Source organism: Dermacentor albipictus, chromosome 2 (assembly GCF_038994185.2).
Source record: "Dermacentor albipictus isolate Rhodes 1998 colony chromosome 2, USDA_Dalb.pri_finalv2, whole genome shotgun sequence".
Lineage (NCBI taxonomy): Eukaryota > Metazoa > Arthropoda > Arachnida > Ixodida > Ixodidae > Dermacentor > Dermacentor albipictus.
The window spans coordinates 155,513,082-155,540,485 of record NC_091822.1 but is presented as its reverse complement, the minus strand read 5'-3'; the positions used below and the strand labels follow the sequence as shown (position 1 = coordinate 155,540,485).

Sequence of the window (27,404 nt, the reverse complement as noted above, 5' to 3'; positions counted from 1 at the left end):
GCATGCTTTAAGTTGTTGAGATAGATGCACAATGTCAGCAGTGTGTCAGCACAATGTCACTTACTGCATGCGATAATAGTAATGAAAATATCTCTCTCCTGTCAAAAAAGCACAAGTCACATAAGATGAGTTTTCATAATGTCTTCATTTTCCATATTTAACACTTTATAAACAATGTACCAGCTAGAAAGATTCCACATTAGAGTTCATTGCATTATTTTCAATAAACTTGCAACACCAAATTTGTGCTGCACTGTAGTCTCTACGACATATTAGATCGAAGATGTGGAACTGTTCAGTCATTCATGTGTGGCACCCTCCAGCACTGCAGCTAGGTATATGTGCCCTTCATAGATGATGTAGCCACAGCTCGAACTCAGTTCCCGTCGAAATAACCACCAACGTGGTTGTTGGCTGCAGCGTAGACAAGGCGGTCTTCATGGCTTAAAATGGCTGCAGCATTGGTGACATTGTCCTCTAGTAGAAACATACGGTGACCCTTGCTCCGGAGTTCCCGCACGGTCTCCTGTGTACAATAGGTGAGATGATTTTTGTTATGAATGCATTCTAACTTGCCATTAGTAAGAGATAGCAGCTGCATGCTGCGAGTGGACACGAATGGTGAAATATCAGGGTAGATCAGCAAAGATAACCTTTCAGAATAGCAAATACAGTTGAAACTTGATTTAATGAAGTGATGAATACGCTCGAATTACTTCGTTAAATTGGGAAGTTTGCAAAATTGAGAAAGGAATTTTTCGGTCCTTCAAAATCTAAAATTGTAACGTAGTGACATGCAAACGCTACCGTGGTATTGTATTTGCCACTAATGCAGCCATCCGTCACATAAGGCATCAAATAATGGAAACAACCACGGCCACTCCTCCTGAGACGGTGTTGAGTCCTCTGTTCCGTGCATGGGCGCGGCATGCAGCCTTGTCAAAATAAAGCTAGGGCCATGACTAGGGTACCTAGTTGTTTTAACGCATTAACTTTAATAAGAGTGCATGCTCGAAGAAAAACCAGTCTGTGTCAAAACTGGAAAGAAATCTCCACTTCTTTTCCTCGTTTATTTCAGCAAAAACTTTATTAAATCGGGTTTGGCCTAGTTAGTTTCGTTAATACAGGCGGATGGCAACATTGAATCCTATGGGTAGCTGTTGGGGAATGGAAATTCCTTCATTAAATCGGGAACTTCGTAAAATCGGGTTTCGTTAGATCGAGTTTTAACTGTATATCGTCTTGCAGTTAGGGGAGGTTTGGCAAGTCAAAGACAAAAAGAAAAAAATCCAGTCAGCTTCAGTTGACATCCACATAATTTGAAGCAGGCTTGGTTTAGTAGTGAATGGTTCCTGTGTATCGTATAACTCCTCACTGTTCTGCAGCAAACAGTTAATGCCTTTGTGACATTGATGCTGAGTGCAGCACATGGACGTTTGTTGCTCTGATACTCAGTGAAGAAACGGTTGAGCACGTGTTGTGTTTTTGTGATTATGACAACGAACGCGACATTCTTGAGAGGGTGTTAAATCGATTAGATAGACCATTTTCAGAGACTAAGATTCTCGGGCCATGGCTCCATGCGTCACAGGCTTACAAAGCGACGCAGGCACCGCTACATTTCATGAAAGCGACTGGCCTCAGTGACTGATTATAGGCGTGAAGTCATGGACATCTGCATGTACTCGCGCTGATAGTGCCTTCTTCCTTCCCTCTCCTTTCTTTCCTTCCCTTAAACCTCTTCCCCTGTGTAGGGTAGCAAACCGGACGTGCATCTGGTTGACCTCCCTACCTTTCCTTGCTTTCATTTCATCCTCCTCCTCCTACTCGGTGACCCATGTTGGTGACATAGTTCGTTGAAGAGTGCCACATATTTAGTGGCACATACTCACAAGAACAGCCAACAATTTAGAGTGCACTATCTTCGGGATCAGCCCACAAAAACATCGATACCTGTTACAGAAAACTGGGTTGTACTCGTCCAGAGTGATTCGCATTAAAGTTTGGACAGTTTTGCCTGATGGACCAATCATCAAAACGGATGTGACAGCAAGGTTTACCACTGCCCTTGAGCTCCTCGGATGGTGTTCTAGGAATACGCGGGGGTGACATGTTGGCACAGCACAGCGAGCGAGGCAACTACTGCTGCGCAGCATCGAACAGCGCCCCGACAGCTACTAGGCGTCTCGCAACACTGGAGTGAGGGAGCATCTCCACAGGCATTGCAGACGTCTCCATTGTGCACAAGGTGGTGCACGAGATGAGACCAAAGCAAAACCTTGCTTGAACTTTACTGTCTGTTCCGCTCGCACCAATGTCGCACCACGGTAGCATTGCGGCAGCACTAGAATGCCAGCACTATACCACATTTCATACACAGTACTGGAGTATTTGCTGGCAACTGTGCGAAAGCTTGAAAAGACCACTTTCTCATTGCTTGCCTTTGCATATCCAAGAAATGTCATTTCTAAGAAGATAGACATACATCAAAATTCAATGTAACATTAAGCCTCGAGGTATCATGTAATTATTACATGAAGGTGTTGCAGATCTGAACCTGTTTACCACTGAGAGATTGGAATGACACATGCGACCAAAGCACAGTATGTTGAATACTGGAAGCATAAGTAAGGTGCACAATTCTGGCAGAACCCATTTCGCTATGGCTGTATTGACAATAATAAAATTAGTCTTGAAGCCAATGTAGCAACACAACGCATTGCCACCGCCAGAACGCATCATGCACGAGGTCTGTACTTTAGTGAGACTCCTCCCACGGTTCCCTCTGGACACGTTTCGCCATCTAGTGGAGCCGTTGTAAAGTCCACGGGAAGTTTGCGTGGCCTCCGAGATTACACCTTTGACGCGCCTGTGCACTTGAACCATGTGCTGCACCGGGCTCCCCTCACGCTTTCCTATAGACAAGCTGCGCCATCCAGCGGCGCCGCCACGAAGCCAGCGCGTGGCCTCCGAAATGCACGGCGCGCAGGTACACGCGAACAATTAGAATCGCGTCATGTATGATGCGTGCACTGAACCTGGGTTACTCTCGCGCTTTCCTCTGGACGCACTTCGCCATCTAGCGGTGCTGCGAAGAAGACCGCGCATGACCGCCGAGATGAGTGGAACGCCGACATACTCGGTTGCATATAGCCATGTGACCCAAGCTGGTGTGAAAGGGGTTCATTGTAGAGGTAATATATCCAGTGCGTTCGGGGCGCAGCTCGCCAAAGTGCCGGGCTACTGTGCTTGAGGGACTCGTGTGACGCGAATTCGATTCGGCCTAGCAAGGGAGAAATCTCAAATGGTTTGTTTTATTGAAAAGGTCGAGGAAAGGGGTTAGGTACTCGGATGGGCGCAGAGCGCAAATCTGCATGAACAAAGAACGTTACTCGCGTCAAATACGTGATTTAATTGACGTAAGCTTTTGTCCATAATAGTTGTAATATATGAAGTAGGTATTCCGCATAAACGTTACACATACGGCACTACTTGCACAGCGTTGAGGCCGTAGTGGATTGTGCACACAGCCGCCCAGCACTCGGTACACTGCGTTATCAGGAGAGCGCCATAGGAGGCGCCGAGCTGGGACTCGCGTGGTATGCTTAGGCGGTATTTAAATGCTGCCAGTAAGGAAATTGGGAAATTGTCAGCCCTGCAGACTTGCCCAAGATTGCCTTCATGCCCATATATAACGAAATTACCCAAGGTAAAATTTCGTTGCAGTTGGCATTTAAAGCCAGCCTTGGTAGCTTTAAATGCACAAAGATTAACAGAATGAGTTGAGGTTACTTGAAGCTATTTGAGTGTTGCCTGTAGCGATATGGGAATCGTTGGCAAACGACAATATAATTAAAAAAATTGAGATAAGGTAGGACATTAGACAAAATAGGAAAAAGAGCTAGATGGCGCAGCCCTCCACCCCGTGTCAAATGGGACGCTAATGGCTTCCACCCACCCGTCCCTCCATCCATCCATCCGCCCGTCTATCCATCCATCCGTCCGTCCGTCCACTTATCCATCCATTCATCCCTCCATCCGTCCGTCCGTCCACTTATCCATCCATTCATCCGTCCATCCATCCATCCACCCGTCAGTCCGTCCATCCATCCATCCATCCATCCATCCATCCATCCATCCATCCATCCATCCACCCGTTCGTCCATCCATCCATCCGCCCGTCCATCCATCCATCCGTCCGTCCGTCCACTTATCCATCCATTCATCCGTCCATCCATCCATCCACCCGTCAGTCCGTCCATCCATCCATCCATCCACCCGTTCGTCCGTCCATCCATTCACCCGTCCGTCCATTCACCCGTCCGTACATCCATGATGAGACACCTGATAGCAGCCAAGGCGCTGTTCCTTCTGCACAGCAGGGGTTGCGTTGGATGCTGCGAGGAATTCGGGCGCTACACTATATGCCTTAATATGGCTGGCAATTAGCCGTTTTGTCGAAACTGCCAGTAAATAAAAATTTTCATAACGCAACAAAAGTACCACTCAAAGACGCGATTAACTTGTGCGCTCCCATACCGGTGGCAGGCTGCTGTCGTAGAAAACGCCCTTGAGGCTGGCACGATAGCGGACTTTGGGTGCGCTCACAGCATCCGCGATGGTCTTGTTCATGAGCAACAGCTGGCACAGCACCTGCGCAGAGGCACACTTAACAGGCGTACACGAAATTGTCTGTAGACCAGACACATACTGAGTTCCCCACAATGGGCGTTGCCATTTTCGGAACGCCGAGCCTCATTTTATCAATGTACCATTCCATGCGAGTTGCACTGAATGATGAACACATTTAATTTGTTTGAAAGGAATTCTGGCCGCCACTTACTGCATGTTGGCACGTGTGTTTTCTAAATGGCTTTCGAAAAAAAAAAAGGAAGAAAAGCCTGACCGGGTGAAGCGTTATTCTAATTTTACAGTAGAGCACACGGCGTATTGTAGATGAAAGGACTAAACCGAGATTGGTGCTTAATTCATGATATGGCGAAGAATCTATTATCGGTTATTTCAAGCTGTTGTAACTTTCTTTTCCTTGCAGATGTTTTTGTAATACAAAAAAGAAAGTTGTTAAACAACTTGAAATTTGTTATCATATATGTTAGCTCTTTTTCAAGTTGTTTTAGCTTTTAATGCTAGCCTCTTGTTTACAGTCTAGAAAATTAGTCAAAATGTTTCGGAACACATGAAAATGCACAGTGTATGAGAGAAAGAAAGCTTTAACTCGAAAGTTTTCATTTGTGACAAATATCCAGTGTTAAGTACATACCGCAACAGATCATGTAAAAATACTAATGACGGTGGGTTTATCAGCAGTGTAGAGGGTAATTTATTTTCGTGGCTTTAATGGTAATGATTTTCCTTTTACGAGAAATGAAATTTCCCAAGTATCAATGTATTGGCAAGCGTGCTTCGTGTCTCTAGCCTCAATTTTCACGCTCAACTAACCTTTAGAAGCACGATAAATTACTTATTTCGCAGAAGCGTACAATAAAGCTTTCTTAGCAAAGATAATTATTTTTCTGAAGGGTAAATAAAAATGAAGCGCGAATTTGTCTTCGCTTCTCGCCAGCACTGGGCCTTTAATGTAACTTCACTGCATTGTCATCTTTAGTGCAGGGAAAGCATAGCGCGGACCAAATGTTGATACGCTTTAGGTCATCCTCTGAGTGCCGCAAGTACACGTGTCCGTTGGATAATTTTTCATATTGGCGGATTGGTCGTATATGGTTAGGGTGGTTCACGATGGTGCGCTAAGATATTTTTCACTGCGGCTGCTTCATAACACTGCATACAACGCATGTGATAACGCTGTGCAGCTCAGTTGAATATGTATTATTGTACGTAGCAGTGCAGCACAATGCAGATGGGTCATGCAGACAATGAGGAACATGCTAGCTAAATTTTCTTTTTCGTTCATGGCTCAAAAGCTGTCATTAGAGGGGGTGGTGGCCAACATTTTAACGACAGCAAAGTATAAAAGAGGTACGTTATTATTTGCTTTTCTGACCCGCCACGGTGACTCATCGGCCATGGCATTTTGGTACTCGGTTCGAGGCCGTAAGTTTGACACCCCAACCGCAGTGTGGTATGAAAGGTAGCGGCGTATTTTCTTTTTATTTAAGTGCACATTAAAGAACTTCAGATGGTTTAAGTTATTCCAGTGCTTTCCGCTGTGGCGTTTCTCATAGCCCCATTTTGTGTTGGGATATGAATGAATGAATGAATCAATTAATCAATTTTAGAAGTTCCTACTAATGCTTGTTTTCTAAAACAGTACTTCTACTTTAAAACGGTCATTAAAACGAAAAGCTCATAACTGCTAACGAGTTGGTGCGCTGTAGTTGATGGTTCAGATTTGTGATCTGCTGCGAGTGTTTGTACATTGTGGGAACGGAAGACAAAAAAAGGCACTGTGTTCCCGTGAGGCCCAGATAACCTTGCCACGTAGTACACCGAGCCCAAGCTTTTGTGTTGTACTCGGGTGGCCACGTACGTAAGCGGGGCCAATATTGGAATAATGTTGTCTGATAATGACTCACTTTGGGGCCCACGCGAAATTTCTGTGCACCGAGATAGCTGGCATAAAACGACGCGCGACAGCACCCGCCTGCCTTGCCCTCCCTCCCTCCCTCCTCCTCCTCCTCCTCCTCCTCCTCCTCGGTCAAGTGTGGGACTTTCAATAGGTGAAGCGCCAATAGCGACGGCACACAAGAAGAAATACAGACAGGACAAGGCGGACAAATACAGACAGGAAGCGCCTTGCCCTGTCTGTATTTCTTCTTGTGTGCCGTCACTAGAGAGTTTTAGTTTAGGGGACGCAAGCGGCTTGCGTACGCAAGAACTAGGGGCGATGGTACTGCGCATGCGTAGACGGTACTGCGCATGCGCAGTACCGTGGCTCCTCGTTCTTGCGTACGCAAGCCGCTTGCGTCCCCCAAACTAAAGCTCTCTACTATTGGCTCTTCACCTATTGAAAGCTATGCATGCACTAACTATCCCCACAACGTGTTTTACTGAAGTGTGGGACCCACGCGAAAAAAAAAAAGAAAAAGGAATTCGTGGCTACCGCCGAGCAGCGCGCGCTCACCAAGGCGGCGTACTGCGGCAGCTCGAAGTCTTCGGAGGCGGCGAGAGCGGCGACGAGTCGTCCTCCGGCGGCGTCCAGCAGCAGCGAGGGCGCCAGCGGCGACAGGGGCCGCTTGGCGGCTCGCGCCAAGTTGAGCGACACGCCGGCGTGGCCCAGGTACCGGTCGGGCAGGCGCGGCGTGAACGCGTGCAGCTCGTTGTTCAGCAACAGGCCCGTGGACGACGAGGCCTCGTGAGAGCCCATCCTGCGTGCCACGCAGTGCGGCCGTCCGAATGCTTTCGAGGATGTAATTTACACCAGCATTCGCCCACGAGTGGCCTCGACTCGAAAAACTCTTCCTCGACTACACTGAGTAAGGGCACTTGTACTGAAGAGAGTTTCTGCATATGGTGATAGCACTAATGACGATGGCGATGCTTTAATGGCGTCCCCTTTGAAACTCGAAACTCTTCCTCAACCACATTGAATAAGGGCACTTGTACTGAGGAGAGTTTCTGCATATGCTGATAGCACCAATGACGATGATGATGATTATGCTTCAGTGGCATCCCCTTTGAATCGTGACGTTGACAAATCGTGACCTAGCCTGCTTGATTTAATCAGGTATGCTCCATATGTCACTTGTCCAGCATTTTCGCATACAACTCTTTAATCTTTTTTTTTTCTCTTCGAGATTTACCTTGTACCTATACCTATGACAATAAGAGATCAATCGCTTCCGCGCTTTCTATTGCGATAGCAATTATATGGACGCTCCAGGCGCATCTCTGCCATCGCCGTCGCCATGAGGTTCGTATAAAGTGCAAGGCCAATAAAACCGCCGCGCGCCGCACGCTGTATGTGCGAGTTTGTATAGGTGTTCTGTGGGTGAGCCGGTGAACGCGGCTCAATCGCTTGTGGGAGCGAGGAAGGATGGATGGATGTTATGAGCGCCCCCTTTGCAACGGGGCGGTGGGTTGCGCCACCAAGCTCTTGCTATTAAACTGCTTAATGTCCTACCTAGGCTAAACAATAAAAAAAGAAGAAAAACACTATGAACTACGACGCCAAAATTTTCTGATCCCCTATTGCGAACTGTGCTTTTGTACGTCTCTGTCTTTTGTCGTTTCCCTACTTTTCTTCCACCAATCCTCCAATCGCCTCATATTAATGCCTATTGCGGACATGTTTGCTTTACCACTGCTCCCGTTGAACCCAAGGGCTTCAAGGAGGCTAGTGGTGCCTAAATCGACCGCTGGGTAGACGTCTTCACATTCTAATAAAACATGCTCCGTCGTTTCCCTATAGCTTTACCGCAGCAAGCACATGCTTCTTCTTTCTTCTTAAATCTCGCTTTATAGGTGCGTGTTCTAAGGCATCCTGATCTCACTTCGAAAAGTAATGAGCTTCCCTTTGAGTTATCATAAATGGTTTCTTTCCTGATTTCGTTTTTTTCCTCTTAAGTAGTTACTCATGGCAGGTTTCTTTTCCATTGCCGCCACCCATGAGATTATTTCAGCCTCTCTGACTTTCCGCTTGACCTTCTTTGCTGCTGTGTTGCCCACCCTACAGGTCGCATACTTGCTGGTAGGCTTCCTAGTTCTTTTCCTCCACTGTGAATCAATGTTTTTCCTGTACAGATACCTGAACACTCTCCCAGCTCATTTACTTTCTTCCATATTCCTCAGCCGTTCTTCATACTCAGTTTTACTGCGAGCTTCCCTCACTTCAAAACTAGTCCCGCCCATATCACTATGCACAGCTTCATTTGTAGTCTTCCCGTGAGCGTCCAATGCAAGGCGACCCACTGACCTTTGGTTCCCATCGAGTCCAGAATATTGTACCCCTGATTTAAAGCAAACAACCGCATTTCCAAATTTGCAACCGCTTTTCCGGCACTGTGTCTCATTCCGACGAATGAAACGCAGCGCCGCCCTCGACCGGAGAAGACAATGCGCTTCGATAACGCTCCTCGGGGATTCACATGACGAGGAGATGCTTGAGAAACACATCTCCAGTTCAGTGCGTTCAAGTAGACGGAGGATTGCCTGGTCATACGGTATTTTTTTTTAAATCGCCCCCGAGTGTCATCGAAGCGCCGTGGCCACTTCAGTCAAGAGGCAGAAAAACGACGAAGACGCCACCACGTCACAACTCTCGAACTTTACCGGAGAACAGCGATTGCGCGGTTCCACATGTAGGTTACGGAAATATGTTTCAACAGAACTGTTTGTTGGCCTAGTTGGTGCTTGCTAAAAGTCTGTCTTCATGTGTCTTCCTTTTGTGAGTGTTCAATTGCGGCAAAAAACATGTCTTTTAGGTTACGGAATGCGTTCAGATACAAGCTGCGTCCGGAATTGCAGCGCGCTCGAGTCTATGGCCAAGCGTTTTTACACTTACATTCACTATAGCGACGCTATATACAGTTGACATTTTGTGGAGCCGGCCGTTCGAATTTATGCGTTGAGAGAAAACTTCAGGAAGCAGCTTCTCGAGGAATCCGACTATGGTCACACTTACAGCGCGCCGAGGCTGCCGGAGAAGGCGATGGCGTCGCCGTTCGGTGCCAGGAACACCGCGTTCGCCGCTGCGTGCTTGACATCGAAGTGCTTCGCCGTGCGGTTTTTCGAAGAGCTGCGGGGACACGCCGTACGTGTACGGCGGCGTGAGTAATACAGCGCCACCACATGAATGAAAACACGCACGCACGCACATACACGCAGTGAAAGAAGAAATAATAAAAATGAGCCTTCATAGTTTGTGGCAGACCTAGAAATCAACTCGCGCAGCTAGAATAAACTTCGAAATAAAAGTGGCGAGCTCCACCACTGGAAAAGCTGGCGTCGCCGTCGGCGTGACGTGGTATGAGGGATCACGCGGACACGTGCTTCGGAAGCGCCGAAGCGGTGTGAAAAACGAAAGTGTGAAGTCCCACCTGCCCTGCAAATCATATTGACCGCAAAAAAGACGGGGACAGCGGAAGAAAACACATAAACAGCACAGGCGGTTGGTTACCGCCTGTGCCGCCTGTGCTGTTTATGTGTTTTCTTCCTCTGTCCCCATCTTTTTTGCGGTCAATATGATTTGCAGTAAATACCAACTAGGCCAAACTGAAGTTCTTCTGAAGCATACACCTGCCCTGCGTTTCTGATTAAGTGTGGAGCTGTTCCCGCTTCAGCTGTGTGTTTGACAACACTTGAAGGCCCTAAAATAGGTAGTGGCTGCTTTTGAAGGCCTCCGACGTGGTAGGCTACTGCTCGGTGCCGCAGTGACGGACGTACGTAACGGAGCCCGGTGTCAGTCTCACACGTACCCGCAGGACAATAAACTACGTGAAGCTTGGATCGCGTAATTTACGACTGGCAAGCGGCCATCGGCTGCAACTCGGGTGTGCAGCAAGCACTTCCGCGAGGAAGATTTCTGATACGGCGTCTGGCCTGCGATGTTCTATGCGATGTTCGATGTTCTGCGATGTTCTTGTGTATATATATATATATATATATATATATATATATATATATATATATATATATGCTTACCGTGGCCTGCCTTTCCTAGTGGCGCGGTCGTAGTGGACGCCCCCGTCGCGCCTGCCTCGGCTGCCGTCGTGCCCGGGGACCCGCGGAAGCTCGTAGTGCTCGAGCGCCATCTTCTCGGAGACGCCGCGAATGGCCTCGCGCACCAGCTGCATGTCGAACACGTAGAAGATGGCGTCCGAGAAGGTGGACCTGTCGCTGATGAGCCCGCTCGTCTTGAGCGCTAGGCCGCGGGACACCAGGTTGGCCACCGTCTGCGGAATTCGTCCGACCGAACACACTTGACTTCCGAACAGCTCGAGGTGACACTACCCGTCGCGGTGGCTTAGTGGCTGTGTGGTGCTGCACTGCTAAGCTCGAGGATCGCGGCACCAAATCTTGGCCGCGGCGACCGCATTTCGATGGAGGGTGAAACGGGGAAAAAAAAAGAACGCCTGTGTCTAGTGCATTGGGGAAACGTTAAAGATCCCCCAGCTGGTGGTCACATTTAATCCGTATAGTACCCCACTACGGAGCGCCTCATAATCAAGTCGTGGTTTTGGCACGAACGTAAAACCTCAGCATTCAATTCAAGGTCGTGCTGGAATGATGAGGGTGACGCAGCAAAGAAATCTCTTACGGCGGTGTGGTGTACAGGTGGAGAGTGTAACACACTTGTCACACGTGTACTTTTGAGCGTACTTGCGTATCGATTCCAACCGAGTTCGACGCAGGTCGCGAGTCCCGAGAGACGTCTATTTCAAAGAACAGTAGACTTTTGTCTTGCTGTACTCCCACGCATTTCGTGCTTTTGATTGCGTTTGAAAAGTTCCAGTGCTGATCGAGAGAGAGAGAGAAGCTGAACGACTCTTCACCGGAATCATCGTTCGGAGTACAGCTGGGTCCCCAGCATGCAGGGTTACAAGCCTTCCTGAATTTAGCGGCACAGTCGCGACTTTTGAGAAAATGTCCCGTACCCCGACTTGACCCAGTCGGGACTGCCATATGCCCCGACTTTTTCTTTTTTTTTCTCTGGTGGATAGAAACAACAAAAGCAGATTTCATTTTTATAACGCCTTCACAGTTAGTTTGAACATTCTTTTTATGTGCGTGTTGTGTTGGATTATCACAAACATAAATGCGGTTTCATTTTTGTCGTGACTCAAGTTCTGTTGTTGCTCCTAACCGTTCACAGCACCTATCTTCGTATTGCTAGCCGTTGTGAGGATTTGGGGAATTCGACGCGCCATTGCGCGGGCGCATTTCACATGTTTCTGCAATTGGATTGGATTGGAAAAACTTTAATGAAAGTCCTGCAGGACGCACGTCAGCGCGTAGTGGGCGTCTCCCACGCAGGGACCGACAGGGTAAATACCTGGCGGCCGCTGCGCGAGCCTGCTGGACGGCCCATTGCTGGTCTTGTAGGAGCGGGCTTCTTAGGGTCTTCTCCCACCTGTCGGAGGTAGAGTCGGGCGGAGCGTTTCTGCACTCCCAGAGCACGTGTGCGAGTGTCGCCGTGACCCCCCACGAGGGGCACGCATCGTCTGGGTAGACGTCCGGGTAGATTATGTGTAAGGTGGCCGGGTTTGGATAGGTATCCGTCTGTAATAAGCGGAGCGTTAGCGCCTGCGGCCTGTTTAGTTTGGGGTGCGGGGGCGGAAAGAGCCTCTAGGATTCACTGCCTCTTCGCTCCAAACGCTCCAAAGTTTTTAGCGGTGGCGCTCCACTCGCGATGGTTCGCGGTGAGGGCAGAGCTACGACATCACGAAGCGGCCCCTGGTGGCTACTTTCGTGACGGTATAGCGTGTCTCTTCTTCCTTGGGACTGCGCCGGGTACGTACATGCTTCCTCTTGTCCGCCGACACCTTTGTGACTAGGACTTGAGCTCACGCATGGTGCCTGTGCCCGTGCGGGGAGCGCGTACCTCGTGTTGATCCTGTCCGGACGCTAAGCCGAAGAATGGGTGCCTAGTGCTCGCGCGAGGTCGTACCACGCCGAGCCGCATTCATCAGAGGCCCAAGCCGAAGGATCCCATCTAGGAACCTTTGCAGCGACGATTGCATCTAGGAAGCTTCAACGCTAAAGTTTTACGCTAAAATTCATCAATCTGGGGTTCGTCAGCCATATTTCAGACCGGAAGCCGCGTCGTACATACCAAGCGTTTGCTGCTTAAAGGGCCCCTAAAATACTCTGATCTCAAAAGTTTGCGTCAATAGTGGCAGCTGCGACAGGGAGAAATGAGCAACCGATTGGACTGCAGCACATAACTACAAAGGAAACCTGCAAATGTTTTCTCTGTAGCTTTGTGCCACAGGGCAGGTGGATGCCAACTTCTCCCTGTAATGAAATTTCCTCCTCCTTGCGGGCCTCCGCAGTACTGATTTGACAATAGTGGTGAGCAAAAGGGACAAGCAGCTCCCTTATATACTCTACAGAATATACAGTTGGGTGTCCCTACGTTGGCATTGTCGTCCCTCGTTGGCCGACCAATCGAGAGCTTTTACACTGGCGACGTCATGTGCCTGTTGACGTCACGACGTACGAAGAAGGGTCCGAAAAGAAAAATACCCGAGAGGAACACGGGATTGTCTTTTGAATCTGCGGCCTGCCACATTCGCCAAAGATGTATCGTCGCAGTATTCTACGCACGATACGCTCGTCTGTTTAAGATGTGTTCGAAGTGTTGTAGGTGGTTTCTTTAGTAGCCAATCAACGCTCACGTCGACGACGTTCTCGACCGCGTCGTCACCAAGGTCCTCCCGGAACGGGTGCGCGAACTTGATCGCCTCGATCAGCCGGTGGTAGGTGAGCGGCCCGTCGCTCAACACGTCCTTCCTGCTGGGCCGGAACATGTCCATCGTGGTCAGCACGAATGCCAGCAGGGCGCCTCCGCCCGGGGGTGGCGGGGCGTGCAACCGGACGCCGGCCAGGGGCGCGCTGCGCACGGGATCCTTCCACGCGGGCCGGTAGAGCACCAGGTCCTCCTGGGACACCAGAGACCCTGCGGCGGAGGGGGCGAACTGTCCGGTCAAGAGCAGAAACGTTGCGCCACAAAGTGGGGAGCGTCAGCTATTCGTACGACCTTCCCTTCCGGCTATTTTTTTTTTTACTTTTTTGACCGATTTACTGGTCACTCTGACGACTGCATAGAGTTTCTCACTATATTACCGAGAGGGAAATCTGGCGCTGCTGCGCTGTGGTATGCATGGGAATGCCGTTGTATTGCGACTTCGGATTGGCATCGTTCTCAGACAGGACACCTTGAAGACTCGCCTGGTAAGCACCGTTCCGTCTGTCGCAATGATTCATTTTCTACTAAAACAGCACGTAAAAAGCCGCTTTAGCTTTATTATTACACAAAAACACGTTTTGTTTAACTTTGAGAACTTGTTATTGCATGTGCAATTATGCGATACGTAAAATGTATCAGCGGGCCGCTAAAGTCGGAGGACAGACGATAAGATTCGCGCTCGCTTTGAAACAGTTTGTCGTCTGTTCTTACTTTTCTTCGCTTGGTCATGCATTGCAGGTGAGTGAAGATGTAACATGCGTGAATGGAAACATTTTATGAAGATTTCACTTGAAGAACGTTTTATTTGTGCATCCATATCCACGTTTTAGACGAAGCCTCTTACAACACCAGCCAACACGAGCCTCACAGACACATATACCCTCATTCCCATGACGGCACGGCACCCCTTAAGAAGCTCCCATAGACGGTGGCGCCAGATTTCCCTCCAGGTGTTATAGTGGGAAACTCTATGGACGGCTGGATCAATGCCTCCTTTACTGGATGCCTGCCGCGTCGCTAGCCGTCCCATTGGAGCGAGGTTCCCGTAGTTCAGGGTAGTCGCGGAGAGACGGCGCTCGCAGCCGACCCACTTAAAGACCCACTTCCTGTTGCGGAGGAAGTGACGATTACTAGGCTGCTGCGCGCTCGACCAATGGCTTTACGAGAGACCGCGGGTCCTGCCTCCGAGATCGCAACAGACGCCGCTAAAATCTTGGAGGCAGGGCTATGTGATTTAGGTTTGGAGCGGCCACCGCAGCTAGCGCTCGCAGCCGACCCGGGTTAACCCGGGTGGGGAAGAGTAAAGAGGAGAGGGGCAGGAACCAGCTTCTCGGCTCACGCGGCAGGCATCTAGTAAATGAGGCATTGGCTGGATCGACGCGTCTTTCTGTGGTTTCTATCAGCGCATGCGCCCACGCACGCACCGAGCTCTTCGAGGTCGTCGATGAACTGCCTGGCCAGCGTTCCTTGGCTGAGCGCCTTGGAGCCCTCGCGCGCCACTCGGAGGAGCGTCACAGCGAGCTCTGGCTGCAGCAGCGTCTCGTTCACGCCGTACACCGCGTCGGTTTGCCGGTTCCAGAAGATGTGCCTGCACGAGCCCACGCGCAGCCCCGAAGGGGCACCCCCTTTAGCCCGAAACTCGGTAGCACTTAATCTCGCCCAAGCGTGCTTCACTGCATTGACACCGTTATTGCGGGTAAGCAGCGTTTACAAAGCAGTGCCGTCTTTTTTTTTTAACTTTGTCTTTCTTCATTGGGTGGAAGAAGAATTATGTTCCCTTCAAGAAGAAATAGAAAGAAAGAAAGAAAGAAAGAAGGAAAGGAAGAAAAGAAATAAAATAAATAAATAAATAAATAAATAAATAAATAAATAAATAAATAAATAAATAAATAAATAAATAAATAAAAATGGGGAGCCATGCCACTTGTCAAATTGGATGACCAGCGAAGCTTTAGCGCATCTCCCAGTGTTAGACACGGATACACGCATATATTTTCATCATTTGGTAATAGTAGTGACGATCGCTTTGTGATTACTGTGATATAAGCTGATTGGTTCGCTTACAACTTTGGACAGATTCTTGACCGAAGTTAAATCTGTACGCGACCGTTGTTGAGTCACTTGAATTGCTGTGGCACTTGAAACCAAACTCTTCTAGCGCAAGATGAGTGAGATGACCACATTGAAGTCTCCAACGGTGATCGCAGGGGCAGTGTCATCACGGCTAACTCGTGCAAAGTGCGTGGTCACAAACTCCTCTATATCACACTTGGGTCTTCCTGGACACATATAGATACTGTATACCACAGTTCCGTGTTTAATTTGTACGGCACAGGCATTGCCACAGTCACTGGCATTGTCCTCTTGCGAGTCAAGGGTGTACGGTTGTGCATACATTTTGTCCTCTGCATAGGAATGCCTATGAATCGTTTGTGCTGTTCACAAACGATTCCAATATACCCATCGACTTCAAACAATCATCATGATTTATTTATTCACATTATTATTATTATTATTATTATTATTATTATTATTATTATTATTATTATTATTATTATTATTATTATTATTATTATTATTATTATTATTATTATTAGGGCCGGATTGCTTGAAGCCTGCTTCACTTCCGCCACGGGTCGGCCCGGTATTGCACCACCTGTGGGATGGACCCACATTTATGCACAAGCAGAAAAAAAAAAGGTGCACGAAACTCTAACCATGAACAGCTTCGCTGTAAAATAATCGCGGCATATCCAACGCACCTTGTTGGAATGGACATACAAGTGAAGATGTGTTCCAATGCGTAAAGAGTGCTGTAACCTTTGTCAGTTTTTAGCGTCATTGCAAATGTCAGTGCAAGGTTGTACAGAAGACCTTCCGCCCAAACATCATCGTCCACGTTACAGGCCGACTGAACGCAGCTCCTTCGCACCTGCTCGGGTGTGTGCGCATGCGCTCTAGCGCGCCCGTGCTACGCAGTGCGACACATGCGGCGGTCACCTCGGACGGCCTAGTTCGCGTTGCCACGGAAGAAGCACGCGTGCGATTGTGGCCTAATGGTGAGAGCATCGAAGACGTAATTCAACTTTCTTTTTTTAAAAAAGAAAGTGAGGGCTATTGGCAGGATAGCAGCAGCATCCCAGAAGCCAAGGACAGGAAACTCCGGGGAGAGCTCGAAAGGAAAGGAGGCTTCGCTTTTAAAAAGGCTAAGACGAAAAACCGAGCGCAGCGCAATCCCTGGAAAGATGCACGTCCGCCATGCCGAAGCCATTCTGCTTGTCGTTCTGCTCCTAACCACGAGGTCGCGGGTTCAAATCCTGGTCACGGCGGTGGCATTCGAATGGCGGCCAGCTTGCAAAATCATTCGCGTATCGTGCTTCTAGGTACACGTTGAACAACGCTATAGGTGGTAAAAATGGATTCGCGGGAGTGGATCCTCCTTCTGCTTGTAGTGAGGTTGCCGTCTGCAGCAGTGGCTCCCTGTCGGAAGACAAGAACGAAGACAAGGAGTGCGAGTTCGAAACGTTCCCGGCTCCGAGGCTGAGCCGACGTTGTCCGTTGCCGCCCTTCCCTAAGAGGTATCTTCAAACAAATGTGGTTGTGGTCTCCTCGCTGCCAACCTCCGTACGCTCTCAACACCCCTATCGTTCTCTCGCTCTTAGAATGCAGATCACTGACCCTACGCCGGCGGTGTTATGAACATCGCCGGCGGCATAGAGTTTCTCACTACATTACCTATAGAGGGAAATCTGGCGCTGCTGCGCTGTCGTATGCATGGGAATGCCGGTATATTGTGGATTCGGATTGGCATCGTTCTCGTAGAGACAGGACACCTTGAAGACGCGCTTGGCAAGTACCGTTCCGTCTTTCACAATGACTCATTTTCTATAGAACAGCACGTGAAAAGCTGTTTTAGCTTTATTATTACGCGAAAACATGTTTTGTTTAACTATGAGAAGTTGTTATTGTGTGCACGACTGCATGTTACGTAAAAAGTATCAGCGGGCCGTTAAAGTTGGAGGACAGACGACAAGGTTCGCGCTCGCTTTGCAACAGTTGGTCGTCTGCTCTTGCTTTTCTTCGCTTGGTCATGCATCGTGGGTGAGTAAAGATGTAATATGCGTGAATGGAAACATTTTATGAAGATTTTACTTTGAGAACGTGTTATTTGTGTAGCCATATCCACGTTTTAGACGAAGCCTCTTACAACACCAGCCAACACGAGCCTCGCAGACACATATACCGTCATTCCCATGACGGCGCGGTGCCCCCTTAAGAAACTCCCATAGACGGTGGCGCCAGATTACCCTCTAGGTGTTATAGTGAGAAACTCTACGGCCGGCGGTTCGGCTTACCTCAGAGAGCGTCTCCGCGAGATGGCGTTTCGGAAGCGAGCCAAGATGGCCGCCAACTCCGGGTAGACGGGGAAGCCGAAGTGCGCCAGCGAGATGGCGCTCTCGAACAGCGATGGCCACGGGAGCCGACCGAACCGCGAATGCAGGGCCTCGAGTCCCGGGAGGTAACCCGGAGTGGCCACAGACTTACCTCCAGCGCTCGACGCAGCTGCAACGGGCGCGTAAAATGCGTCCGGGTAAGCAATTGAACAAAAATAACACCTTGTGTCCTTTTCTCTAAGGTTCGAAGCTGCGACAGCGACAGCTCGCGCAGCTTTTGAGACTGACGTCGTCTACGAATCTGCGTATTTCTATTTTCCTTGAATAAGTACTGTGCCACAAAAACGTACGTTCAATATAGCCGGCTTGTGAAAGGCTATACAACGTAGCACATGCGCACATCGTACACTCTGATGTCCCCGAGATGGCGCTGCAGTTTGGCGCGAAGTAATAGGTCACGTGGGCTGCTGTTCTGCCTGTAGGGATGCTTAGCGTTTACTCTGGACATGTGTAGCACCTCGCGTGCATCGACTAAAGAAGACGCACATCGCACAAACTTTTAGCGTGCTCTCTAACCTCTTGAGGTTTGTAGACACTACAGCCAAAAAAGAAAGTAACTAATTATGATTAAAATTACTTCCTTCAAAAATATAATTGGTTAGTCTCTTGAAATTCATCTTGCCTAATTGACCATGGTGTTGTTACTGGACGGTGGAGTGCAAATATTACTCAGCAGCGTAGCTCTGCTAAGTTCGTGGTTGCGGATTCGAACCCGGCGGTCGTAATTTGATTGGGGGCCGAAATACAAAAATGCTCATGTATTTAAATTAGCGTCTATCTAAATCCCGAGTCTCCCCCACTACGGCGTCCATCCTAATCAGGTTATTGGTTACGGCTACGAAAGCATCACAATTTGAAGAGCAAAGATTAAGAGGATGCTCGAAGCAGCGATGAAGACCATTTTGCTGGCGCGTGCACGTCTCTTCGCGGTCACATGGCCTTAACGATCTTGCCCTGAAATATGTAAATAATAGATGAATGTGCCTTCGCCTACCCCTTCATATCCGTCGCACACTCTTGAGAAAAATATGTCGTTTTAGTTACTGCCTATACTCTGTTCCACACATAGTAGTCAACGCTGTGGAAGCTACGCAAGAAGTTCGGCCAAAGAAAGATATCACTCCGCGCGTTCCGTCCATGTTTCGCTGCGCGCCAATAGCGTTCGCTCGCGCGAGCATGCACGTGAGGCTCCTCGCGACGGGTTTCAAAAAAAAAAAAAAGAAACCCGAAAATAAAAATAAAAATGAATGATCTAAAACAACGCATTAACAGTCACACACCAAAGTGTGTTTGTTTCGGAGGATTAAAACTTGTTTCGTTCAATACTGAGCCAATATAAACAACAGTTGTGCACAATTGCGGTAAAAAAAAAAAAAACAGTGGAACTATTTTCAAGTGCGAACGAAGCCATTGCAAGAAGTCTTTCTAGCTTCCACAGCGTTGACTGCTATGTATGGAACGGAGTATAGTCGTCGCACTGTTGGTACAACTGCACTTGGTGACGGTAGAGCTAGCAGCATTACTCACTAAGCAAGCTAGTCGATGTTGCTAACCGGTATGATCTACCAATTCAAAACGCAGTTAGCACCACGAGATACAAAGTTTCCAGCCTGTAGCGCATATTCCAGTAGGTTCGATAAGTGCGTTAAGAAAATTTGTATCCTGTGGTGCTATCTGCGTTTGGTACTGGTAAATGATACCTGTTAGTAACAGCGACTACCTTGTTTAGTCAGTAATGTTACTAACTCTATCGTTACCAAGCGCATTTGTGCAAGTGTAGTAAATGGTATGACGACTAGGTAGTACCTACAACGACATTGTCTTTTAACAGTGCAATATTATATTGAGGGTACGTATTATATGCTGGCTCTTGTATTTCTCGCACTCGCTCGCGTACACCCGCTCGCTTTGGAACTTTTTTTTTCTCTTCCCGCTCCCAATATGTTAAAAAATTATGGGGTTTTACGTGCCAAAACCACTTTCTGATTATGAGGCAAGCCGTAGTGGAGGACTCCGGAAATTTCGACCACCTGGGGTTCTTTAACGTGCACCTAAATCTAAGTACACGGGTGTTTTCGCATTTCGCCCCCATCGAAATGCGGCCGCCGTGGCCGGGATGTGATCCCGCGACCTCGTGCTCAGCAGCCTAACACCATAGCCACTGAGCAACCACGGCGGTTTCCCAATATGTCGCCGTGATACTTACGGTTCGAAGCGTTGACGTCCTCCGCCTCGCTCATGTTCCTCGGAGCCATCGGGTGCGCGTCGAGTACAACCACCTGCTTGGATTTCCTGCGTCGAAGAAAACGATGCTGCGATTGGTCGATAGTACGTTCGAAACATGGCGTCCATGACGTGTTTCCGGCTCTGGTGTGGCTTCCGGTGCATGCAGTAACGAGAAGCATGACCTTCGAGAGCTGTTCCTGGTATTCGGAGAGAGCCGTCGCTGAGGCGTGAATTGCGACTACGTCTTTAGCGCCCTGCATTCGCAAGAGGGCTGTCGTGAGGTACTTTGCAGCGGTGGACTCCAGATTAAGTAGTATACCTACTGGGGTACTACTTAACTGCGTCAGTAATGTTACTAACTCTATCGTTACCAAGCGCAATTGTGCCAAGGTAGAAAACGGTATGACGACTAGGTAGTAACTACAACGACATTGTCTTTTAACAGTGCAGCATTATATTGAGGGTCCGTATTGTATGCTGGTTCTTGGATTTCTCGTACGGGATGTGAAACGTGCCTAGAAATTACAGGGACATTTTTTTTTTCACAACCCTTCAGCAGGCGCATAGAGCCTCTACACTGCTGGGAGTTGTACCCGAGTTAAGTTAAAGCTATATTTTCACGCGTTTTTCAAGTAAGTCGTAGACCACGTTCATTTAAAGGTACTGTGTAAGAGTCGTAGAGCCTTTGTCACGAAAAACATCTTTATAACGTTATTTATAACTTATTAACTTATAATTATTTATGATATGTGAGTCGTGATAAACAACGCGAAATGTTTCAGACATCCGGGCCGACCTACAAAAACGTTGCCTAGAGCAGCAGTAGTGTAGAAAACTTGGCTCTCGATGGTCATTCGTAATAGCACAGAGATCCGCCGCGGTAGCCCTGTGGTTGTGGCGTCGTGCTGCTCAGGTCGCGAGTTCGATTCTGGCCGCGGCGACGGCATTCCAGTAAGGCCGCAATGCAAAAAAAAAAGAAACACCAACGATTACGACACTCCCTAATGCGAAATTTGAGCGCAGTTCTACACGCGTTTTTATTTCGCGATATATTGGTTGGCGCGGACAATCTGTTTCGTGCGGCCCGTTGCAAACGGAGAGAAGTGCGGCGCGACCGCCTCGCTAATCGGGGGATCGCGAGAGACAGCGCGTGGGTGACGCGTGGGCGCGATTCACAGCAGCCGGCGCAGACAGACCTCCGCTCATGCAGCGCTTTGTTTCCACATATGGTATCGGTGGCGCCATTGGTGAACAGAGGACGCGCGCTATCCTCTGGCGCGATCTCGTCTTATGAAACATAGTTCCAGCGCACAATTGCACAATTGTTCAACTGTGCGCTGGAACTATGTTTCATAATGCTAATCATAACCAACTAGCCCAGCTGTCCATACTTAGCGATATACTTTCTAGTACATTGGGCCCGTTCCCCCCTCCTCCTTTATGTGCAATTGTTCAATTGTGCGCTGGAACTATGTTTCATAATGCTAATCATAACCAACTAGCCCAGCTGTCCATACTTAGCGATATACTTTCTAGTACATTGGGCCCGTTCCCCCCACCTCCTTTATGTGCAATTGTTCAATTGTGCGCTGGAACTATGTTTCATAATGCTAATCATAACCAACTAGCCCAGCTGTCCATACTTTGCGATCTCGTCGACGCAGTGCCCGTCCTGTGCGGCACTACGCTCTTCATGCTTTCGCGCCATAACCTCCTCCTCCGCCTTTCGCCCCATATTCCCGCTGCACCCTCCTCCTCCGCATTCCTCCTCGCGCTTCTCTTCGCTCTCGCTGTCTTTCATCCCCCGTTGCGTTCCTCGTTCGCTCTTTCATCCTTCGTTGCGCTCCTTCGTCCGGTTACGCCGAGGGGACGCCGACGCTCGCCGCAGGAATGGGCGCCTAAAGAGCTGCGCCCTAAAATGCTCGTCTGTCGTGCATTGGGTGGACAGTGAAAACCCCGGGTGGTCCGGAGTCCTCCCATTCGTGCGACGCGTACGCTTCGTACCTTTCGTAGACAGTTGCGAAGAATCCTCCGGCCAGGCCGACCCGGTGCGGAGCCACTACGGCCATGCAGAGCGCGAAGGACACCGCACAGTCGGCGACCGTGCCTCCACGGCTGTACACCTTCCTGCGGAGTGACACGGTCGGTCGGTTGCGTGTCTGTGCTGTTAGGTAGTAGTATTAGTAATTGATTCTTCATTGAAATAATTAGACAAATAAAGGAAGGGAAGGAATGTTGGCACTGACTGCAGTAACCGTCTAGCGCAGTCTGCTGGCATCCGAACTGCGCTCAGCAGTAAAGGAGGGAGGCGAGAAGGGGGGGAGGGGGGAGGGTTAATAAGCTAACAGGCAAAGTGGATAGAGTAAAAGATAGAACTATTTACATATGTGCAATATAGTGACTAGGTAAAAAAAATATCCGTAGTTCGTTTGCAGGAGTGCCTTCCCCGAGAGAGTTTGCCACCCGGCCCAGGGAGCACCTGAATCAATCAACCTGAGCACTGTTGAATCACGCAGAGCAGCCGGGTGGCGAGGTCCGACTGCTCGAGGAATGAGCAAGCACTGCGTTTTGCGAGCTGCCTCCCGCGCGTGAGCGGGGACCACGTGACCATAATAAAGCACCTCGGTGCTGTGCGGCCGGCAGCCCGTGTGAGCTGTAGCGGCTCAGGAGTTCCTACCGCGGTGCCTTGAAAGCACTGCACTATCATGTGTTCGAGGGTTTCCACTTCACCACAGTTGTGGCAAAGCTCCGTTTCCGTGTCAGTACGCGGCTACGGTGGCATAATGCGGCCTACGCAGTTCCCCCTTCCAGTCTACGGTCAAGCGGGTGCCCCCCCCCCTCCAAGAAAAAATGATATGTGGCTACGTCGCTGATGGGGCTGTAATGCGTAAAGCCCCTTAAACTTCGTAAAGTACTGCCACGCTTTGAAGAATGCCGCTGCCCCCTCGTGCGCTCTGGTCGAGGCCGACGCCGCGTCGCTATTGGCCTAATAGCATCACGTGGGCCCCCGCGCCGTGCATCATCGCCATTTTTGCTCGAGAAGCGTTTACGGACTGGCGTGGAGCGCATGTCGGCGCCGTTGCTACGCTCGAGCAGTGTAGGCGGCGCCACGGTCGAGGAGGGAGCGTGACAGAGAGGAGAAACGAGGAGGAGTGAAGGGGGAGGAGGAGAGTGTCGCTACTTTACGAAGTTTAAGGGGCTTTAGTAATGCGAAATACTGTAAGGCGAGCTCCACCTGGGTATCTCTCCGCACAGCGCGGGCACGTCGGCCACGGTGGTGTGGTTGGTGTAGGGTGTCACCAGGCGAAGGTCGCCGCCCGAGAGGCGGAACACGAGGTCGTCGCCTTCGCCGCCGCTCGCCACCCGCCGCACGTACACCACGGCCACTATGAGGCTCAGCTCGACCACACCGGCCACGACCAGCGAGTAGAGCACGGACCAGTTGGTGCGCCCGCTGGCGCTCGCGGCGGTCGGCGTCTGACGGAAGTTCCCGGCGCCGTCCACAACGCGGCCGCCAGCGCTGCGTTGTGCCAAAAGAAAAAGAATAAGAAAGGTCAGACTCTGAAGAACGCGGGTTTTTTTCGGTTCTCAATTTGTTGCGCAGCGAATACGAGCTGTTCTCAGTCATCTGGAGCGAACGGTTTCGGTTCACGTTAGCATTCAATCTATCAAGGATTACAATACGCAATCCCTAAACCATCCCCTAAGAACAATCTCCCGACTATTTCGTAGGATTTTCATAGGAATTTCACAGCGCGCCCTCTTGGCCGGACACCAGCTGCTCAAAGCCATCTATTTCCTCAAGCAGTAGCCCCCATAGTGGGATTCGCTCCATCGTAGTATAAGTCTTGCCGTGACCATAAAGAAGTTATCCGGTATGCTCGCGAGTTAGTTTGCAGGAACAAAAAAAGTACAGTAAACTCTCGTTAAGACGAACTCGGTTAAGCCGAATTCTCGCATATAATGAACAACATGGGAACGCTTGTTTGATTCTCCATAGACTCAATAAAAAAGTCCGCTTAAGCCTCCGACATGCTTTTCGGTTAAAACGATCATTTGGAGTGACCGCCGTCGCTACCGATCCTGGAGGCTAGGGTGCCTCGATACGCCGCGCCCGGTGTTGACAGAGGTGAAAACACGAGGAGGAAACAAGAAGCGACAGTAACGTTTCACTTCGGGAATGCGGGTGACGGGCAAGCGTATGGGTGCTATAGCGCATACGAAGCTATCGGCCCTCGGTGCGCCTAGACTGTCCGGATCACAGATCGTATTCAAAGACAGGGCTCCGCTCGCGCGGCTGTGGCATACGCAGCAGCCGCCGGAGTAGAACGCCCCCTTGTAAACATTTGCTTACTAACTAAATTAACTAGTACGGTGTCAGCGCGCACAGCCAAACATGAATAAATCACACTCGATGACCGCGGATGCTCACTGTCAAAACGCTGGCGCGAGGAATCGCGGCAGCAGCAGCGAGCGAAGTGACCTTCGCGCTGTCTATCTCTTCAACGCACATTGAGCGGCCAGAACACAGCGCACGCAAAACTACGAGCCGCCGGCCTGCCTAGAGTGTGCCCCCAACGCAGATAGCGTTCAAGATAAAGCCCGCGCGACCGCGCGCGGGCACCGCACAACACCCCCCTCCCTCCCCTTCCCGGTGCCATGCCCGCGACGGAAGACGGCGCGCTTCGGCCTTGCTTGCGCGCGCGAGATTCAGCCGCCATCGTCGGCTCACCGTCGCACCCTTTCACTCGCACACACAGCGTACGGCGCGCGAGTACGATGTTATAACGAGACGAACCCGGTACGGCCATATCGCAAACGAAACCTGTAGCAACTGCCAGAGGAGTTCAACCCAGCGCGCCTCCGTCTACTTTCCTCCTCCGCAACGATTCGCCACGTTTCTCCTTCCCCACTTCGCTCAACGTCTCCTAGGCTTTCCTCTGTAGGTTGCGTAGCTGTGTCGCGCCCTCAGCGCGCACCTTCGTACTTTCACTGGCTCGGAGCCTGCACCGATGACCGGTGAGGCGGCAGATGCCTGCTTTAACTCACCAGCGAACTTTTTCCAGAAGCGCGGAGGTATACAGAAGGATTTTAAAGGTCATTAGGTGAGATGACATCGTTTGTGGCTGCTCGCCGATTTGCACAGAAGCACCAAACATCCATCACGGATTGGATGAAACCAAGCAAGCGTACCACTTGAAAACAGTTTTATTAAGTTCAGCTAAATAAATGCTTTTTATGTCATCCCCGCCCCACGCGTTTTAAGTTTACTTCATTTACCGTTTTAAAGTAAGATATTTCGATGCACTTGGGGGTGGTATTCTGTAAGAGTCCACCTAGTGGACTGTCCACTTCGGCCGCTGCTGATTGGCTAGGGCTGCTCGTCTCTTCCTCTCTCGTACAGCTGAATCCAATCAGCTGCGGCTGAAATGGACAGCCCACTAAGTGGACTCTTACAGAATACCCCCCCTGGTCATGTTGCCAATTATTCTTCTGATAAGATGATAAGACGAACACATTTTCATGGTCCATTCGAGTTCGTCTTAAAGGGAGCCTTTTGTACTTTCATTGGGTCTACATCGAAGTTACTTTTGCCTCTGTGTGTTCTATCTGCATTACTACCGATGTACGTATTATGTATTATTACTGATGTTTTACCCAGTTTTGTTTCCTTACGACATCTTGTTTGCCCTACTCCCTTCCTTTATGCAAAATCTGCTGGTCGCAACGGTTGAATATGTGAAGATTTGGCTATTCTAGATAACCCGTAACACTTGCTTTGAACAGATCAATCAATCAATCAATCAATCAATCAATCAATCAATCAATCAATCAATCAATCAATCAATCAATCAATCAATCAGTCAATCAATCAATCAATCAATCAATCACTTGCCTCAAGAACGAAGTACCGGCATACTTATATTTATAGAAGATAGAATATTTAGATTAACTGACTTGCGAAGTCGTACTCACCCAGACCTTGCCGACTGACGAAGCTGGTATTCCGGTACGCCTTCTTCCAACACAGCCGCACTATACAGGAGCAAGGGAGAAAAGCAAGAGAGAGAGACGTCATGAAACGACAGCGTGCTACGATTTCAAGTGTTGGAGCAGCTGCTAGTACTCGGAAATTTTTGCGACTCCTCTCTACGATAGATGAGCAGAAAAAAAAGTAAGACGGCATACACGGCATTCTTCAGATTAGCACTAGATAATCTAGAAAAATCACCGCTGGGACCGACACCAGAATAAGCGTTTGCGCTGCCTAACGCGCCCCGCTTCTTGAACGCTCTGCACGTCCTTTGTGTTCTAATCATATCGGTACCGTGATCGAGGGTATCGTGCGAGTACTAAAAGCGGATTTGATCGACTTGCCTAGGCCACTCGGGTTGTTGAACAACGTACATTACGTTTGAAGCCGACAAAGGCCACAGAAGTAAAAAAAAAAAATGGCTGTCCGCCAGTCGACCTTAATTATTCTTCTTTTTCTACATGACGCAACGCCGTGCTGAGGGTATGTGCCAAGATTTGTTAATGTGGATAATGTTACTTTCCGTTCTGTTCAAAATAGAAAGAAAATTGAAATTCCACTGGCAAAAGAAAGTCAGAGGCAAATGTTAGATTCCTAAGCAATTGATCTCAAATAAACATAAATTGTATCACAAACAAGTGCAGGCCTTCGTAAAAATAGCTCACTAACGACGCTCTGGCACGTAAGCCATGTTGAAGCGAGGCAATCCCCAGCAACCTCGCATGCGCGTTTCTGATGTTTCTGTTAGGCAATTTTTAGGGCAGATTATTATTATTTTTTTTTCATTTAGATACGATGCAGCCCCTTAAGTGGTTGTAAGGAGAAGTAGTAATGACACGTCCGCGTCAGCGGTATACGTAAAACGTCAAATATACTCCTTCAGGATATTATCTGAAGAGAACAAACAACATGCAATGGCAGCAAGACGTTGAGGATTGACAGAGGCTGACTAAGCTGCCTAAAGAAAATTATGAGAAGATTTGCAGATAGCGGAGAAGCGGGTGGTCGGAAAGGAGACAACGATCAGTTCCAGATTCGCGGAGGAAAAGAACGAGCGTTGGTAAATTGGCAAAACCAGTCCAAAAATGAATGTATATCTTTTTTTTTACGAGAATTCTTACCGCGCAGGTTCATTATACGAGCTTTAGTCGTAAACATCATTCCTAGCTCGTGCAAACGTGGACATGAAAACTCTGTTCATGCCTGCATGGATTCGTACGCCGATATCACAAGCAGAGGTGAACGTGAACGCGCGTAGATGCCTTTCTTATGTTCTTTGGGTTTGTTAGAGCATCAATTACGC

General features: G+C 49.2%; 2 protein-coding genes across 2 annotated transcripts in view; one reads left to right on the top strand and one right to left on the bottom strand.

Moving 5' to 3' along the window:
- Window positions 1-126: 126 nt before the first annotated feature.
- LOC135915488 (scoloptoxin SSD14-like) lies at window positions 127-26,569 on the bottom strand. The gene is made up of 13 exons (XM_065448586.1): window positions 26,446-26,569; window positions 26,044-26,103; window positions 23,303-23,587; window positions 22,072-22,194; window positions 20,048-20,133; window positions 17,743-17,950; window positions 14,812-14,975; window positions 13,317-13,597; window positions 10,621-10,871; window positions 9,602-9,715; window positions 7,103-7,346; window positions 4,540-4,653; window positions 127-526 (listed from the first exon to the last, which is right to left on the bottom strand). Exons 1-13 carry the CDS (start codon window positions 26,475-26,477, stop codon window positions 377-379), a joined length of 2,112 nt encoding a protein of 703 aa, XP_065304658.1. The 5' UTR covers window positions 26,478-26,569; the 3' UTR covers window positions 127-376.
- LOC135915485 (solute carrier family 13 member 2-like) overlaps window positions 23,602-27,404 on the top strand; it is a 39,482-nt gene continuing 35,679 nt past the window's right edge. Inside the window, exon 1 of the mRNA XM_070534125.1 lies at window positions 23,602-23,620. The gene's annotated coding sequence lies outside the window, so the exon portion shown is untranslated. The remainder of the gene's footprint in view (window positions 23,621-27,404) is intronic.

What these genes read in the sequence shown, in the direction of transcription:
- LOC135915488 (XM_065448586.1), bottom strand. Translation starts at nt 26,477, where the DNA reads ATGTACGTTGTTCAACAACCCGAGTGGCCTAG. An exon ending in CTGTGCGGAGAGATACCCAG is followed by an intron (nt 22,195 to 23,302) that starts GTGGAGCTCGCC and finishes GTCACTCCGCAG; the next exon opens with GAAGGTGTACAGCCGTGGAG. An exon ending in ACGACAGCAGCCTGCCACCG is followed by an intron (nt 527 to 4,539) that starts GTATGGGAGCGC and finishes TATTGTACACAG; the next exon opens with GAGACCGTGCGGGAACTCCG.